Source organism: Chroicocephalus ridibundus, chromosome 1 (assembly GCF_963924245.1).
Source record: "Chroicocephalus ridibundus chromosome 1, bChrRid1.1, whole genome shotgun sequence".
Classification (NCBI taxonomy): domain Eukaryota; kingdom Metazoa; phylum Chordata; class Aves; order Charadriiformes; family Laridae; genus Chroicocephalus; species Chroicocephalus ridibundus.
Genome location: NC_086284.1, coordinates 163,174,773 through 163,194,104, shown reverse-complemented (window position 1 = coordinate 163,194,104; position 19,332 = coordinate 163,174,773). Strand labels below are relative to the sequence as shown.

Below are 19,332 nucleotides of genomic sequence, written 5' to 3'. Positions count from 1 at the left end.
ACTTCTTTCCTCTGTTTTGCATGTAGTCTGGTCAGTAGATCACTTCTGTGTAATACAGGTATCATTTATACATTAGGTAAGTAGATTCCTCCTTGATTCTTGGAGCCCTGTGCATACAGAGAAGGCACTTTAGTGCTCTACCTTGAGTTTAACTTACAGTAATAAACATGGTAGCTGGCAAGTCTGGGCAGCACTACAGTCAAACTGAATATGCAACAATAATTGCCAGCAATCTGCATTCCAGTTGTGAAATAAATCTTTCAACAATGTATTGTGTGCGTCAGACTGTGACTAGAGAGGAAAGCAGTGAACTACAGTAAGCCTAATAGCAATCATTATGCATCCCAAATAAAGCTGAACTAGAAGAAACGAGTTTGCGTGGCAGCGCGACATTCTGAACAAAAAGGGTAAGTGTAGCTGAATGCCTTCAGCTCAGGGGGCTATCAGTGAGGGAGCATTAATTGCAAACTCGTGTACTTGCCTCATGTATTCTCTAGCAGAATAACTGAAAGGCATCATTCTTGAGTTCAGTCTGAAGCATCAGGAACTGGTATGTCACAATATACTGAACTTGAGAAACATGCAGATATAACCAGTCCATCAGTTCAGCTTCCTGCCAGCTTTTTCCCCTTCCCTTCCTCTCCCCCTCCCCCCTACAATTCATTTCTCACCTTCAGTGATTCAGACTTTAGTTTTTATATAGGTGTTACTTACAAATTGGAGCAGTTCTAACAAACTTCACAGTTATCTTTCACATAAACATCCTGGTATGTGGAGCTGTGAAGTGTCAGCCTAGTATGTCCTAAACATGTGAGGTCTGAACAGTTTCTTAGTGAATACAAGGGAATTATAGGGAGGGTTTTTTTGGTGGGTTAGGTTTTGTTTTTTAATGTTGTCAGTTCGTGGTCACTGTAGACAGTCTGGCCCCTAAAGGCTACTTACTGTGCTTTCCAGCTGTGCTTGATGCAACTGTTCCTGTTGATTTGATGAACTGTATTCAGCTGGCTGGGGAAAGTGAAATAGTTGAGTTTGCAAAAATAATGCAAGTATTAGCTGTTCAGATTGTATGCTTAACAAGGATTCCTGTCATATGAATGCTACTGACCAAACTTAGTTTGAATCATTAGCTGCTTCTCAAAGTAGATTATTTTTTAAATGCTGTGTATTAACAAAGAGTCAAGTTTCATCACTGAGGACAATTTAGTTGTAACCGAAATGGGACTGTAAGTGATCAGTAGTGCTGTAATTTTCTAGTGTAAAAGTCTTGTTTTGCCTGTAGAAATGGTGTATATTCATTTTGTTCTGTGAAAGGGCCGTTCGTCTTATATGCCGTTCTCTCACAACCTGCTAAAGGTAAGCCAGTTTGGAAAATGGCATGAGAATTGTATTCCTGAAATACTTTCAAAATGTGAACTGTATAAACAAAGGGAAATTAACCTATTTTAGTCTAAATGTGTTTGGTATTTATTGTTCATTCTTTTTGTCACCCTGATCTTTAGGGTAGTTCCTCTCGCACTGCTAGTGTAAAGGCCACTAGACAAACCATGTAGGGGGATTATTTCATGTGAAAACACAGAAAGTTTTTATCACAGTGCCTTACTGGTGGATATGAAGCAGAAGAAAACTTCTAGTAATTACCCACGTATGCCCCTTTTCAGGCAGGCTCAGTCTTATGGTCAAGTTCTGAAATGGTGATCTGAATCAGCAAGTATATAGTACGTGTATCTGGCTATTTTATGTTCTCTGTAGCCCAATGTTTCACAAACTTGTCATAATTCATTAAAGTAGGGAAATAGTTTGTGCTGAAAGCGGTCTATTCCAATGTAGTATTGGATCTTTGCTGATAATGAGGCTGAAGCCTAAAAAGAACAGTGTAGGGATCCCTATTTTGATGGCGGTTCAGATAACTCAAACTAGAAGTGCTTTCCTTACCTAGCCAGTGCTCTAATACTTGTTAATAAGTGTTATGCTTTAACTGTTGCCATTAATGCTCTTCTGAATATATTAATTCTATTTCTACTTCAACTGTTACCTCGATAGTTTAGCATAGCCCAAGCTCATCTTATTGAGCAGTGGCTCAATCCCAGAAACAATTCTGTGGCTGCTGACAGAGTAAACATTGGGGGGGGGAGGGAGGGGAATAATACAAATAGTTCTGGAAAATTAAATTGCAAACAGATAATGTTCTATGCTTTTAGCAGTTGCAAAACACTGTAATCGAAAGGAAGGGACCTTATAGCAGAGGCAGATTTTAGACCTTTCTAAGCCACACAAGGTGCTTGTTTCCAGATTTTTGGGAAGCACTTGATGCTTTAAGTAGAGAGAGGAGTGTGTGAAGTGTCTCATAATTCAAGCCTTAAGGCTATGAAATTGTAGGAGTCTAAGGCAAATTTCTGTCCATATGATTGTATTGAAATGAGGGTTTTGGGTAATTCTGCCTAGTTCAAAGGGAATGCATGGCATCTTAACTTAAAGCCAGTATTTAATTTGTTCATCTCAAAAGAATCTGCAGGGAAATGCGTATGTAAGGGGTTCTTGAATTTATTGTTTTTAAGGTTGGACTACATATGAATGTTTTGGTCCTGTCCTATTTGTGACTATAGAGATTGCTTTGCCTTCATCTGTAACTGTATGGCATCTTTGTGGCAGCTATGTAGTTAGTTAAATGGCAAAATAATGTCTTTTTGCACTGAAATAATGGAAAACAAGCAACATCTGACCAGCCTGTTCCTCAGACTGCTATGAACCACAATAAGGGACCATACTGGGTTAACAGGGAAGTGACTGTAGTATTTCATTTTTGGAAACAATACTAGGAAGGAGGCATTTAAACTCAAAACAAGGATGCTCTGTCTTCTGTATTTTTTGGTCTTCTTACCTATAGACTGGTGTTGCATCAAAAAGAATATTGTTAATGGTATTCTCATCTGACAGTTGTACAATAGCCATATAAAGATAAATGTCTTTGCCCCACATAGTTATCTGCACTCCAAATGCAAACTACTAGGCAAACAAATTGCTTCCTAATTTGTTCCTAAAATGGTAATGACTTGCATTCGTTGTGAGTTGCTGTACAGCTGCAAGAACTTACTGCACTTACTTCCTTGGCTGCTTAAGGGGTTTTTAGAAATGCCCAGTAAAATGCAGCATAAGCTAGGAAGATAAGTTCCATCTCACAGGCTCCAAAACTTGCTGAATCTGATTCTTCTGGAGAGGAATCTCTTGTGGAGAAGGCAAATTAATGGTTGGTTTGTGGTAATGCTAGTTTAGAGGCCCCGTGGGTTAGAAGTCAGCCTCGAGAATAGCACTAATACCATGTTATCTTAGCATGTTCCTCCAGTTTTTTAGTTCTAGTACCCGATGCTTCTGTTCTGGAGCATATGAAAACTAGTTTGAGATGGTGATAATAAAACTGTTTGCTGCTGCCATTCAATCGGGTAATTTTCAGGTCTGTTTAAAGTCTGAGGTGCAGATCCTCTTTGAATCTCCTCACTATTTGGTAGTACTGGCATAAAACCAATAGTGTTTGGTGAGATTTTAGAATAGCTGTGTTAGACTGTTTCTCTTCGTACTGTAAAAGTTGTTTCAGTCCTGGAAATAGAAATGGATAGATGCTATACAATGATTCCTTACTGGCTGAAGAATGCAGTTTTGCTGCACGCAAGATAATTCGGGGCTCTCCTCCTGTGAGGAATTTGATTAACTTCTCTGTAGCTGTCTTCTTTCCTTAGTTCTCTTCAGATCTAGAACTGTCTGGGGATATCCCTTGAAAGATTTTTTTTTTTTTTTTGTGGTTGTATGTATTTCTTATCCAAAAAGAATTAGTCTTAATCCCAGAATAAATCTAACAGTAAGGAAGTGAGGAATATGTTTCAGTGTAATGTAGGACACTTCAGTGGCTGGTTACTTAGGATTCCTCAGGAAATGATGAAACTGAATTTAGCTGAAGCATACTGCCTCTGTGTCCTGCCTGATTATAGCCAAAAAAGGCAACTGGTTAGATTCTGGGAGTTGCATAGGCAGGAAACTGTGTAATGGAGGGTAGAGCACAGCTGTTGCCTTGCCAAACCTGATACAACTCTGAACACAATTGAATATTTATTTCTTTTTCCCCTCCTTCCCTCCACTCCCTTTTGTTTAACCCTTTGACCACAGCCTGCAGATGATACTCTGCAGTGTCAAGGAATCTCAATATCCTTTGTTGAATTGTTAGTCTTCTCTATTGCCTACATACTCTGTCGGGCTAGCTGTTGTAGGGTGGTCTTGGAGCTCTCTCGACAGCTCGCGTTTTTCATGGCAGCCTCCTGATTGTTATGTGTTATCTCTGCAACAAATCTCTTCATTGTGTACCCACTAAAATCTGGATTTTTCAATAAAAATTTGAAAAGCCGGGGGGGAGGAGTTGCTCTGAGAATCACCATTGTGGTGACTAAGGTGGAAGTGTCAGTGAGCCTGTGGGGAATGAAACATGAAGTAAAGGGTGGGATAACTGCTTGGCTTATCCTGTAAGGCTTAAGACAAAGATTTTAAACTCAAGCTAAAGGAAACCATTATTTATAGAGTAATTTTCTCTTTGTTTGCTAAAGAATTTTTGACTGTGAATATACAGCTATCCATACAGTCCCTGGCACAAAGTTGCATACCACCTACAGTGATACATTTGTCGAAAGGAATTTCCCTACATGCTTACAAATGACTGGTGTGGGCATTTGTGCCCATCATTATTATAGCTGATGTTTTCTGGCTTCATTCACTGCTTGCTAATGCTGGGACTCAACATCTATTGTTGCTCTCATGCATGTTTTGGGAGTTGAACTGCTTCTGTCCTGCTCTCAATACCTTTTTGTCTGCGGTATCTATAGTCAGACTTCACCTATTTGATTTGCAGTCTGGTTTGTAAATATGGGTATGTTCTGTAGAAAAGTTATCCCTGTAGATCTTGACAGCATTCCATGACATGAATGTTGATATTTTCATTTCCTGTTCTTTTGGTGATAAAGAGCTCTAGCTTCTATCCAAGTTATGAAAAACATAAATTGAGGACACTGGTATCTTTGTGAGGATGGATCCAAGAAGTAATGTTTATGGGACGTTGTAAAAAGGCTGCTGTTACATGGTTAATGAGCCTTGACGCATGCAGTTCTTTCTTCTGATTGAAAAGATTTCTGCATGGCACCAATAAAATTGCTGCCTTATAAACTGGAAAATCCCTGGCGGTAGTGTTCTGATTTTGATGAAACACTAAATCTAGGGTGCCATTTTCTGAGCATGCTGCCTAAATCTCCCTCTTGTAGCGGTGGTACTCTCTCTTCTACCCGGCCACAGCTTCATAGAAGGATCCCAATAGAGAATTTTTGGCTGTAAAATTTCCTGACCACAGGTTTATTCTGTTACTGTCTTGGAGATGTTTTGCTACTGAACATTATCTAAAAAAAAGATACAAACAGGTGGGCTGGGTGTCACTGCTAAGCTGGTGATGGAAAGTATCTAATGTCGGTCTTAACTGGTGTCTTCAAATTATCGATGATGTCTTTTAGAAGCAAAGTGCGTCTCATGTATTGTCTAGACTGGTATATGGCAGTTCTAAGAAGTTATGATATTTGATTTGTAGCTTATCAGAACAAGGAGATAGGAAGTAAAAGTGTAGATTACACATTTCTGATTATATTTCTGAGCTAATATCCCTACCAAGTAGAGCAGTGAAGGGCTAATCTTGACCCAAATGTTACTGACATAGTATCTGATACTAAGAGTATTGGCACATCTTACAAATTGTTTGATGCTTGTCACTTTAATGTGCTTTGTCTTTTCTTCCAAATAATGACTTCCAAATGCTTAACGGTCAGTGTTTTGTTGTAGGATTTTTTTTTAACTGCTTGCTAGTTTGTTATTTTTCATCCTCTTGGCAAGCAAAACCTTGACCTTATTGGACGATTGACAACTTACCAGTGCTTGCTAACATGAAACTAAGGGAGGAGGAGGCATGCTCTGATGACCAGAGACTCCGAGTACTTAGCATGTGCCTGTATGCCTCTAGGAATTTGGAAGGCAACTTGAGGCTTTAAAAATATCTCCTCTTCCCCCCCCTCCTCTTTTTTCAGGTCCCGAATTCTAAAACACAATGTCGCAAAGAGACGCAGATAAGTACCTTTATGTGGACAAAAACATCATTAATAACCCCCTGACTCAGGCTGACTGGGCAGCTAAGAAGCTGGTATGGGTTCCCTCAGAGAAGAATGGGTTTGAGGCAGCCAGCCTGAAGGAAGAAGTAGGAGATGAGGCCATCGTGGAACTGGCAGAGAATGGGAAGAAAGTGAAAGTAAATAAGGATGACATCCAGAAGATGAACCCCCCAAAATTCTCTAAAGTGGAAGATATGGCGGAGCTGACATGCCTAAATGAAGCTTCTGTGCTTCACAACTTGAAGGAGAGATACTACTCAGGACTGATCTATGTAAGTAATCTTTTCTATTGGGGTAAGAGTTCTTGGTTACATAGTATGTGAACTTACTGTAATCACTTTGCTTGTAAAATGTGTATGTTAACCTTTAATTGCCCCTATATGCCACTCTCATGTGACTTAGCTTCTTCCCTCTACTTAAAATATTTTCACTAAACTATGCCAATCCTCCTCTAGTTAATGTTGAAGCTTTCAAGGAATGCTGTGGTAAATCTGTCTTTACGTTTTAATGTCTTTGTTTACAGGATGTTTTGAATGCCATTTAACTTTCTCTTAGCAAGAAGTGAGAGCAGTTGGAAAGTGGTAAACAGGGAATCTGGTCTGAACTGAACCAAATAATAATAAAAAACACAGTCCTAATATACTGAACATCTGAATTGTGTTTTCCCACGTCTGGAGCTTCAGTGGGAAAGAATGCCAATGCCAAGCTTTTTGTGTTACAAAAATTCTGGATGTCGGAGTGTCTTACTGAGAAGGCACATATGGGCCTGCATGTGTTTACAGATAGGAAATACTTCCTTTTCTTTCTACCCCAAAATGGACAAGAGCGGAGATTCCTGTTTCTTATTGCTGTGGAAATGACAAAGATACCATTTAAGGGACTGATGGTCATACCCAATGAAGCATGCAGCAACTACTTCACTGAATAACAAACGCAATAAACAGGGAAGGTGATGAAAGAGAATTTGAAGTCCTGACCTGGTTCCTCAGTTCTCTTCAGATTTTTCCTCTTCATGTGGCCTCTGTTTAGCCAGCAGATGTTGGTCATAATAGCCTCTACTTTGTTAATACTGTGCAGGCATAGAATGAATGATTAAACTTGGTGGTAATGTAAAATTTGAGTGTGGTGACTGGTTAAAACAGGAATTAGTGTTTCTCAGTTTATTTAGTCTCAAACTAGCCTCTGTTTACAGAATTAAAATGGAACTGCCTGAGATGGAATCCCAAGGGATTGCAGAAGTGCTGGATATTCAGTATTTTTAGGCACTATGAAATCTTCTTCACAGTAGATCAGAAATTCTATTAAAATAAAATGTATTAAAGAATAAATTTCCTATCTAAACATGTATATTAATACAGTCCTTGAAGAAAGTCTGTCTAGATTTCCTCTCCACCCCCTTTATGTGCTGCCAAAACCCCAAAGCTGCCTCTCTTATCATATGGAGAAGACAAAACAAGTAAAAACTCTCTGCAATATCTGTCTGTATGTTTTAGGGTTTTTTTTTTAATGCTTACTACTTTTTGCCCGAAGGATATGGTCATCTTATGTGGCAAGCTATAGATGACCTCTTCTGCCCTAAACAGGGTCTGGTGGTATCTAAGACACCACATAGCAGGAATTCACCCTAGCTATCCATCTTGGGTAGAAACCATTGTGAACTGTTACCTTCTAAGTTAAGGAGCATGAACACAAGCTTGAAACTCTGGCTCTGGCTAGTGCTGTGACCACTGGTCTTCTGGAGTGGCACGAAGGCATATAGACAACTGTCCTAGAAATTATCAGAGAACATCTGAAGGATGCAAAGCTGATATAAACCGAGCGTGACTTTTGAAACCTAATGTGGTTGGAGGTTGATGCAGTTAATTATTCTATGTAGTCAATAACTCCTTTGACCATTGGTCAAAATCTATTCTCAGAGGGAATAATCTTGGTCTCGAGGTGAAATAGGATGTGCAAGATTACATGTAACATTTTTAGAGCAGGAAACATTGCTAGGTTATGTAATAAGTTGTTGAAAATAATTTAACAGCATCTCAAAGGCTGTTGCACCCTATGCAGTGGGCTGTTTCACATCTCTTGCAAGATGTCCTCTGAAATTTCAGACATAATCTGTGGCTGTAATAAATTGAGTTCTTCTAATTGGGTTGTAAGAAGTATTAAAAAAAAAATAAAATCCCCACACCCTTCACCCAACTAAACGTAGCATAGTAATGCTCTATTACAGAATCTTAGTCTTGCCAAAACCGTTTTTCTGTGCACTTGTGAAATGGACTGATCTCACCTGTCAGCAGTTCTCAGCAAGTCAGAAGATTAATGCAAAGGCTTAAAATACTTTCATTGGAGTGGCTGTTAGTTGATCATTAATCCTCTTGAAGAAACAGAATACATGCAATGTATCTCTAGCACCAACGTCTCTGGCAAGATCATAAGCATAATTTAGTTCTGCTCTTGTCCTTTCTCTCTTTTTTGCCAGCAGGTCTGTGTGTTTTTGTGGCTTTTTTATTTTTTTTAATGTTATTTTTCTGTCTACCCATCCTATAAAAGGAAGGGGGAAATCTTATGGCTAGTGCAGACAAATTTTGAGCAGGGAGTGTCAAACATTTCAAGCACTAAGAGCTTGAGTCTGACAGCAATTTGCTGTTTCCATGTGCTGATTGGTTCTGCACTGGGATGACTTGCTAATAGACTGGCTTTCACGTTAACCCTTTCTATTCTGAATGGTTTATCAGAAGATCATTTTCAGCTTCTGTGTTGCTTACCTGAACTACCTTGTTGGTATTCAGTGTGAAACTCAAAACTCAACCTTGCAAGTTCCAGTTATTTCATTGAAGTTAACAGTTGCTGGAAAATAAACTTTCTGATGCTGTCAGCTTTGTGCCATGCTGCAGATGGTCCTTTGAGCTCTTCAGGGCTAGTTTAGCAGTTAGAAAAATAAAACTAGTTCCAGTTTGGCCTGTGTGTCAGTTGAAATAGTGAAAGGTAATGCCAGAATTCTATTTTGAGATAGTAATGTCTGAAACAAAGTACAGATTTCCAAGCCAGCTATGCTTATAATAGATTAGCTGTTCAGTTGGAGCCTTGGGTTCAATTCAGAGATTTATGCATGTAAATCTTTACTTGTACTTTATTAAAGATGAAGATGACTCTTGTCTTTTCTGTGGTAGGGCAGGCACCTTCTGCTCAATATGATTCAACTTCCTCTTTAAAACTCTGTCACTGCACTTCACCAGCAGTTGTGACATGGTGGTCTCGCTCAGTTGCCTATCCCAGCCACGATTAGTTGCCTCTCTTTATTAGACAAAAATATCACCTCACACATCTGTCTGAGGTCATTATACTGCAAGGAAACTTCCCTTAGGTATTTCTCCTGGCAATCAGAATGTTGGAAGAAAGTTGTGGCTTCTTCCTGCATACCTGTTTCATGGCTTCATCACTTTAATTGAAATTAATGTCTTCCGTTTTCTAAACTGCTGCTCTCATCCATAAGACTAGTTCAGTCCAGATTTCAGACCTTTACACTATTATTGCTTGAAAAGCAACAATTCTAATTTGTCAGCAAACATGACCATAAAAAGTCACACAAACACACACAAGAAAACGACATTCTTTGTGGAATATTACCACAGTATTTGCTATCACTTTTCTTTTGCTCTCACTTCTAATCCCCCAAAAGCAGCAAACAGGCATTTAGCTTTATTAACATCTTCAAATGAGACGTAGGTTTGGTCTGTGGAATGAGTTGCAGTTTTGTTGCAGTGTGAAACAGGGACTATATAGGGCATCTTCTTTTGATTACTACATACGTGTTGCTGCTGTGATGGGATTTGAGACAAGATGGTTGCTAATGCAGACAGCTGGAACTGGCAGCCTAGAGGGTCTTTCTTTACTTGCTTTCCAAAACTTTGATAAAATTACAGCTTTTCTTCTAATAGTTCAGTTGACTCCAATGTCAATTTTTTCCATGCTAGTATAAGGACAAGGTGTATTGCATGTACCATGAACATGCTACTCTCAAGTTGACTCCTTTCTACTTCTTGGCCTTATTATGTCTTCCAGTAGTGTAGTCAAAGGTCAGGAAAGCATGACCCAGTCTTTCAGCTGCTATTCTGTGTTGTACAAGTACTGTCTGACAAGGTGGAAAGCTAAGGCTGAGGCAAAAGGAACTAGCATTGCCAAGTTTGTTTCTGAAACTCCTTAAACTGTTCCTTTCAAGCACTACCTCAAACCTAACCTGACTAGAATGTCTCACTGAAGCCTTAGCTTCCTGGAACTTTAGAGGTCCTATGCTTAAAGGTTTTTAGCCAGCTTTCATAGTTTCCCACTTTGGAAAGAGATTTAGTATTTTCTGTAAGCTACTTAAATATTCCTCAAAATTTTAGAAAATAATAAAAAAATAGAGATCTGAAAACATTTCCTGATAGTTTATATTGGGTTATGGAAAAGTATCCATAGATACCTATAAAAATTTTGCTTTCTGGGGGACATTGGGTGAAAGCTGTATCTAAATCTGCTGCATATAAGAGTGGGTTAATTACTTAATGTTAAGCCAGCATGTAGAAAATTTGGATATAAGACCATAAACTGTGTAGTAGATACTGTTTTCACCCTTCTGATTACTGTAGTCTAATCCTTACCTTTATCTAGCTAAAGAGGTTAAATCTGATTAAGTACTCTCTGCGCTCATTGTAGAGAACTCTCTGCCACGCTGAAGCACTCTTCACTGAGCAAACAATAGAAGAGATAGTAGCAATAGAAATAAAAAGTGCCAAAAGTACTGTCTTCTGGTAGCTCTGCAAGTTGCCATGCAGAGCTACTCCTCTTCAGATGTTTCAAACAGCTGCCCCTAAAATTGACAGGGAACTAGGGTACATCTAAACCCCAGGAGCAAGGTTTGGAATGCTATTTTTAGAATATTGAGGAAATATCTAAGAAGCTCCTCCTATTCCCTTTGCAAGTAAAATGTTTGTTACTGCATTTTTTTTAGGCGTTCAGAGCTTACAGTTTTGTTGGTTTTTTTTTGTTGTAGAAGCTTCATATTTTCACTATAACTATTTTGACAGTTGCCTTCCATTAGAACTGTAGAACTTAAGCCAGTGGAAACCAACTGACAAGTCAAGGTTTGCTATCACAGATCAATGAATTACAAGTAAACTTTGGCAAATGTTGCTGACTCTTTGAGCATGGAATACTTAGAATTGTTTTCTTTATTGACTAGTTCAGAACTCTACTACACTAATGACCTTACAGTTTTCAATCTAGTTCTAGTTATACTCGTTACATTATAAATCATGGAAGTGTTTGGGCTGGAATGGTCTTTAGGAGGCCATCTAATCTGACTTCCTGGTCAGAGCAGGGTCAACACAGAATTTAGCCTAGTCCGGTGGTCTTGAAAACCTCTAAGGAACACACTGGTCTTATTTTTCTTTTAGTATCTATTTTGGCTTGAAATTTATTATGTTGTAGTTGATCAATTACGGGATAGTATACATAGCAAACATGAGGCAGAACATAATAAAATGCCTGTTTTTAGGAGCTGAGCACCTACCTTATATAATGAAATGAACACTTGACTTGAATATAGGAACTTTGAAAAGAAGAAAAGCCAGTCTTAGTGGACTATTAATTAGCTAGGGAGCAGGCCAGTTTGCTATCGGTGTGATTAATGTGTCGGTTGATGCTCTGTGCATACTTGGAAAGGTTGAGTACTAGTCAAGTTGGTATGACTTCAGCTGTTGCTCGGATTCTAATATTGCTTAGTGGGAAGCATCCCACACGGTGTTATTGGAAGAAGCACTTAAAAAATGACTGGTTGGTTTGTTTGATTTTCCAATAAATACATTGTTAAAAGGTGCAAGTATAAAAAATTTTTAATTCCTGTCTTTATTTCCTGGGATGTTTTCTTTCCAGACCTACTCAGGCCTCTTTTGTGTCGTAATCAATCCTTACAAGAACCTGCCCATATACTCAGAAGAAATAGTGGAGATGTACAAAGGCAAAAAGAGACATGAGATGCCCCCTCATATCTATGCCATCACAGACACAGCCTACAGGAGTATGATGCAAGGTGAGTGCTGACTGAGATAATGACTCTTGTTGAAATCATAAATCAGGGTTGCAGTCAAAACACTGTAGGAGAAAAACAACTCACTGCTATCAAAAGGCATTGTTGTCCCCTCTGTCCTTGCTAACAGACACCTGACACCTACTTGGTGCCAGTTTTTGTGTTCAGGTGAATAGCTTTCTCCTGCTCTAGTGGCTTGAAGAATCTTACAAAGAGTCTGGCAAGAGCTAAACCTTGACATAAAGAACAGACTGGTGTGAATGCATGGAATTCAGAGAAGCAGGCAAGGAGAACTGAGGTAGTGAACTTTCCCTCTCAGTGATGAGCCTATGGAATGATAGCTGTAGGTGGGCAAGTATGTGTATCGGTTGATGGAGGCTTTTAACAAAAGTATTTTAAATCCAGTTATACAGTCTGGTTGGGTGAAACAAGCTTAGTGTAACCTGCATTTTGAAGTCTGATGGTCAGTGGTAGTTTTAGTGATCTTGAGTTGTTTGGTTACATTCTTACTCTGTTAAGAATAAAACTTACTGTCAGGCAATATTAAATACATCTGTTGGCTTTTCATGGAATAAAAGAAAGCAAGCAGATTGACCTATTTTTTCCCCCCTGTGTATACAAATGAGAAGTAAAGAACCAAATATATTATCTGCTGCTTGTTTGTCACTGGAGGATTTTTAAATATGGAGCTCTGAATATCCTGTGCATATATATCCCCCCTTTCTGAGAGGAGGTCTTTCACAGAGTCACTGCTTTTGTTTGGGATGCTTGAAGAATGTTCAGGTATGGAGGCACTTTGTGCTTTTCTTCCTGATTGTAGCTGGTTTATATAAAGAGATATGCTGTATAAGGTTAAAGGATATAATGGACATGTAGATTTGGCATGGCTTGTATGAATTTGGTTACTCCTTTATTTTCTGATGACTAGCAGTGCTTAAGGTGTCTGTCTCTCCTAGGTGTTGTCATTAGCCTCACTTTTTTGGACAAAGGCCAGATATAATAAAATCATCATTTAAAATTCTAATTAGAATCAGTTTTAAAGAGTTCTGCTTTTCTCCTGCCCTCACTGCCACTTGCACCTCCAAGCCTAGGAGGACGACAACAATGTCGTTGCCCAGAGTGGAAAGGGAGCAAGAAAAACTCCTTCCTTCCTGCATTAGTGGCTTTAAAAAAATTTTATGTGTGGAGAATGCTGAGAAAGGCTGCTGAAATGGGATGCCATGCAGAGCCCAGCACATGGGAGAGCTAACATGATGGATTGATTAAACTGTATTTGTAAAAGCTTTGGGTGAGGAGGAGTGAGCCATGCAGACATGCTGCAGTGGCCTGGTGGCAGGGTATTGATGGCAATTGGTTGAAGATGTGGCAGCTCTTGAAGAAATAGTTATACTCTGTGTTACTCTGAAAGGATTGCTGTATCCTGAGGGAAAAAAACCTGTAAACCTGGACCTTTATAGGACCTCACTTCCACAGACAAAGACTGGATCTGCCGTGAAGGACAAGGACAGATGCACTGCCTATGCTATACGTGGCAGCATGGTTGTCCCTAAACCTCTTATCACTGTTTCACTTCCTTTATTACTTCCTTCTCTCCCTTGCCCACTCCTTGTCAGCTCAAGTACTGATGTATATTTTTCTTAAACAAGCTATTGACTTAATCCTACCGGAGTTACTGTTCCCTAAAAGGAAATCTTTTCTACGTAGAATCAGAAACAGTTTATTTGACATTGTTGTAAGGAGACTGAAGAAGTCCTTTTCCCTCTATAGACAACAGTTAAACCATTTGGAACTGCATGTGTATGCATCTTGTTCTTCATCCCTGCCAGATACATCAGTATGTGGCAATGGATATCCAGACAGCTCTAATTCTGCCACAAGGGACAGGTCACCTTCCCTGGTCTGACAGTGGTTCAGAGCTAGTGATTACTTTCCTTTTGAAAAGAGAAGGTGTCTCCATCAGACCACTGCTTGAGTGATGTCTAAAACTCAGAAATCCCAAATTTGAATTGCTTTGGTGTACAAAGCTAAAGAATAGCAGCCCTGCCTGCGTTTTCCTAGCACGGGAAAGTTGCTATGAGCTCAGCTGGAGTGTTTATCTTTCCCAGAACAATTCTAGGTATGCAATATTCTCAGCAGTATTGACAGTCTAGAGGCTTACCCCAGCTCTTCTTTGCATGGTTTGAGATTTTTTTGTTGCTGACTTTTTGGAACACATATTGGACGTGAGTATGGTTCCCAGTTAGCTTTTGAACTAGCTTGCTTTGACTTCTTTAACCAGGTTGGGGAAGATTTTTGTGTGTGTCTCGCTTCATATGTGCATGCATATGTGTGCTAGCAAGAACCCTAGAGATTGTTTTAGGGTTATTTGCTGCTTTATTTCCTTATTGCAAAGGATAACAGTAGCATTCTGTTGTCCGCTACTGGGAGCGAAGGTGAGTGGGTTGTTGCAGTGTCTCTGGTCCTGGCTAGCCTCTAGGGCAATGGAAAGCAACATTGCTGTTCCACTTTCTCAGTTTTGCTTAGTGGTGGGGGAGGCTTGGTGCAGCAGCCAGTGGTATGGCAGGAATCTGTACAGAGAACAGAAGATGAAAGGGTCCAGTGCTCCACGTGAGCCGGAGGCATTTAGGATTAAGCTGCCTTCCCTAAGTTACTTTCAGAGCCCTGAAGACCGGGAATCCTTCTTGGTCTGGAGGAGGATAGTAAGCTGTTGACTCTGACTTCTGTCAGCATGGGGTACAGTTATCTCTTAAGCTGACAGAGCGGAAAAGCCTTGCGTGTTAATTGATTTGGACTCTGAATTTTTTTCTCGTTTTCAGTCAGTTTATGGTATTCTAATAAGGAGGCCATTCAAAGGAACGTTCCTCAGGAAAGGAATTGGGAAGGGTGAGGAAGATGAGAGCTTTATTCCAACCTCTGCTAATCCAGGAACTATTTAACCCTTTTCAGGCAACTGTGCTCATGCACCATGGGTGAGCTTGGTCCTCTTTTTGTGTCTACCCTGGTTACTCCATTCACAAAAGTGTCATATGGCATTTATATATTCCAAGAGGTTAAATCGCTTTTCGTTAAATTTCACCAGAAGTACTTCCTTGAAGCAATAACACAATGGAGAATGTGTTCAGAGTGTTGGGGTTTTTTTTTCTTTTTTTTCTGCTTTCTCCGACCCAAGACATTAAGACTCAGAAACGAGACGAAAACATTATTTTGCTGCATGGTACTTGGAGAGACTTCCTGTGCTTCAAGAGCAGAACTCTGAAAAAAGTTTAACATTTTTGTTTTCCGAGAAAACAACCATTTGTCTTAGTGTTTCTGTTCCCTGGGTAACCTGAATGCCAGAAGCATCAGGTCTGACTGCTTTCAGAAGAATTACTCTGCTGCTGATGATGATTGAAGCACAGTGCCTGCAAGTGGAGTGGTGTCTTGAGCAAACAAATCATTGTTTTAATGCAGCAGATGTACACCGAAGGGGTACATTCTTTACCTTAATTCATGGTCTCCAGGCGATCTATTTAGAAAAACATATTTTAAAGCTGTTAAACAGCACCTGTTTGTCTATTTAGAACACATAAAGGGAATTTTCTATGTCAGATACTGATAGAAGCTAGAAATTTCATTGGTGTCTGGAGCATGATGGCTGTTCTGATGCCTGTGTCTGAAACTTCTGTAATAGGTTAGGTCAGTATGGTTATTCTGGTTTGCAAAGCTGAACCTGCTCAACTAAGAGATAGGTAGGAGAGAGAATAGACAGCACATTGCTAATGAATGTACTCCATCTCCTTCTCATCCAGTTTCTCCACATATTAGTATAGGGCTCCTAACAGTTCACTGAACAAAACTCTTAAAATCATTGTGCAGTGATTAAACCCTCCTTGACATTCATGGATTAGTCTGCAAAGGAACCTGCGCAGCCAGCACCTTGCTGGTATTCACTTGGGAGTTAGGTAGTCTCTGGGTTTGGTGTTTAAAAGAAAAAATTTTGAAGCATAGTAACTTCATGATTTTTATTGGCCTTGTTACATTAAGGGAGGAAACAGTGTTAGCTATTGTAAGACAAATCACTTGCTGTTGTAGATCTTCATATGCACCTCAGGCCCAGTTGTCATTTTCACAAGAAACAGACCTCTATATCAGTTTCCATAGTACATGACCTTGAAGTATTTTATTTGTAATTCTTAGGTGTTTACTTATTTCTTAAGTTTCTGAGCTAGTGGGACACTTTTGTTTCAACTTCCTTGGTCTCAAGTCTTCTTTCTCAGCTTGCTTCTTAGCATTGGTCTGCTGTGCTGCACTGTATATTGCACTGTGCCAAAGTGCATCTTTATTTTCTATACAGTATTCTGTGTGTGTTTACCAATTCAGGGATACTTAATTGACAGGACTGTCCAGATTATGTAAAGGCACAGATGTCTCTTTGAAGTTGCATGTAAAGGTCAAGTTCTGTTTCCACTAAACCCAAAAAAATACAGCCTGTGGTTTCACTAGTTTGTTTCCAAGATTTGTCCAAATTTCTGACGCAAAGGGCAACGTTAAGTTTAGATACTAATTATGGAGGATACTTGTTTTGATGGTGTTTGTGTACAAATGGCAAGAAAAGACGTACATAGTTTCTGATTTTTCTTAAGAAATGTTTTACATGCTTTGAATTGCTTGAGAGTTCTAAATGCAGCTCTCAAAATCTGTGTCTTGAAATGTGGTTTTCAATAGTACAAGGAGCTAAAAAAGAGTCCATTGCCCACTTGTTTTTCAGTAGTTACCACACCCTTTTTGCTTCATTCCTGTAAACCAGAGCAGGAGATCTCCAGCCATCACTTATGTAGTGGTTCAGCCCTTGCTGTCAGTCTCCCTGCAGTTCATTTGTTTCACTATTGTGAGCTGCCTGAGCTTTTGCAGGCTGTATACCAGTTTTTCTTTCCTGTCAGAACTTCATAAACATTTGTGTAACCTAAAATTACAGCCTAACTTGTTTCTCTGTTTTGCTATCTCCAGATTCACTTAAGGAATGCTAGAGAAAGGGGTATGGGCTCTAATCCAAAAATGGCTTGGGGAAATAAATATTTGCATTTGACCCAGTAGGATATATTTCACTTTTTGAAATGAAACTTGCTTTTCTCCTCATGGCTGTCCTCAAACTTCAGATAATGCAAAGCTGAATCTTGTCACTGCAGTGTTCCTGCCAACTCAAGTGATTTTTCTCCTTTTTTACATCTTGAAGTTCTGTTGTTGAGAGCTGTCTTGGATATGCTATGTTTGTCCTTCATTTGATTTCTTTCTTCTTTTTTTTTTTTTTTTTTTTTTGTACTTGATGACAGGTTATTAGCATTTTGAAACGTCTTTATAATACATTCTTTCAATGATAATGCAAAAACAGGCTCTCGGGCTCTGGTGTTCCCCTGGAGTGTTTTTGATCCTACTAAAACCAGCATGTAGGTTAAAGTACCACAGTGAACATACTTGATTAGATTTTCATGCCAGTGGGGTTGTTCCAAGTAGCAGAGTGTGTCAAGTGCCTGGGGGCTCCTGCTGTGTTCGAGCCCTGAGGAAAGGACATTAGTTGTAAGATGATGTTGAGGCAGGGACCAAGGAACTGAAACTACTGCATGGTTGAAGCTCTTACATGCATTTAAGACTAATTCTTGATTTAGGTCAACACTCTAACTTGGTCAGCCAGCCAGTTGCCTAAGTTGGGCTACAGGCAGTCACCATGATGCTAGGGGAGCAGTATGGTAACGGAAACCTAGAGGGCCAGACTGCTCAGTCCTGCCAGACGCTTGGTGGTTAGGAGGTGGGTGGTACCATCTAGCTATGGTTAAGCTTTTAGCCTTAATGAGTCAGCTATAGGCAGGGGACTGTAAGCCAAGCCTTTGCCTTTCAGCTACGCTTCCTCTTAGCTGGAGAGATGATGTCACCATTGTGTGAATGCTATATTACTTCTCCTTTTATGGAGATGAACAGGCTTGAAACTGGAGTCACTCATGCAGAGGAAGTGGGTGATAAAGGCCTGCTAGGGTGTTCTGTCACTGAGATACAGAGCTTAAATTGCACATTCTCTTCTAGCCTCCCAACCTTTTTTCTTCTCCCATCCCAAAACACCTAAAAACAAAATTCGAGAGTTTGGAGCTCTATTAATTTATCAGTTATGCCAATATAATTGACCACAGCAGTTCAGCATTCAGTCAGTTTCATTGTTTTGCAGTAGAATATTTGGCTGAGGACTTTTTATGTACGAGATGTCTCGCCTGTGAAAACAAATTTTGGTTTAATTAAGTTTTTAACGTATGCTGAAGGTCCTGGAAGCAGTTTAAAATGCGGTCTTTTATTTTTGGACTGAAGAAAGTCAAGAATGAGTTAGATATTATGGTTTTTTTAATATAGTAAACCTAATCTACTGATCTTATTATACCATACTGCTGTATAGCTTAAATTTGAAGGATGTTTTACTTCCTGAATTTCTGGATTCTTGAGGCTGATGCTTCTTATGATCACTTGATTACTATGGTGATGAGAGCTAAAGAAGAGCCTAGATAAAAAGCTTTCCTTGCCAGCTGGTCTGAAATATAGAACTGTTGCTATAATTAAGTAATGAGTTGTTATTCTGGATTGTTTTTAATAAGTGACTCTGTTTAGGATTGAAAAGCAGATGCAGATTTCTTTTAATCAGGCGTTTCTTGATTGTGTTATTATAAGCAACTGAGTTTATGGTACCCAGCGCTTTCTCTTTTGCTGAGTAGGTTGCTTGCACAACTGACAATGGAGTAAAGGCAAGTGCTGACTGAAGTTGTGCAGCACGCCCATGTTGAATGATCCTTTAAAAAAAAAAAAAAAGGGGTGGAGGTGGCCTTTTGTCTGGGCAGCTGAATTCTGATTCGTGATGGCACAAGTCAGTATTGTGTGGGGAATGAATATTGGCATTTAAAGCAATTTTTAATTGGAAGTGTATCTAAGAGTTACACTTTTGTATGCGTTAGCTCTTTGGCCCTTTGGTCGGCTCCAGTTTCCTGTTGCTCAACACATTATTGGAGTTGTCTGTCTGTACACAATTAGAAGAATTCCAGCTATCCCAATGACTGCTGCTTTGCAGTCCTGGGAAAG

General features: G+C 39.5%; 1 protein-coding gene across 1 annotated transcript in view; it reads left to right on the top strand.

The window, feature by feature from the left end:
• The window catches only part of MYH9 (myosin heavy chain 9), a 72,616-nt gene that overhangs the window by 9,802 nt on the left and 43,482 nt on the right, over positions 1 to 19,332 (top strand). The window contains exons 2-3 of the mRNA XM_063321789.1: positions 6,102 to 6,454; positions 12,090 to 12,246. Of these exons, the coding sequence (XP_063177859.1) occupies positions 6,122 to 6,454; positions 12,090 to 12,246 (490 nt within the window). The 5' untranslated portion in view covers positions 6,102 to 6,121. The remainder of the gene's footprint in view (positions 1 to 6,101; positions 6,455 to 12,089; positions 12,247 to 19,332) is intronic.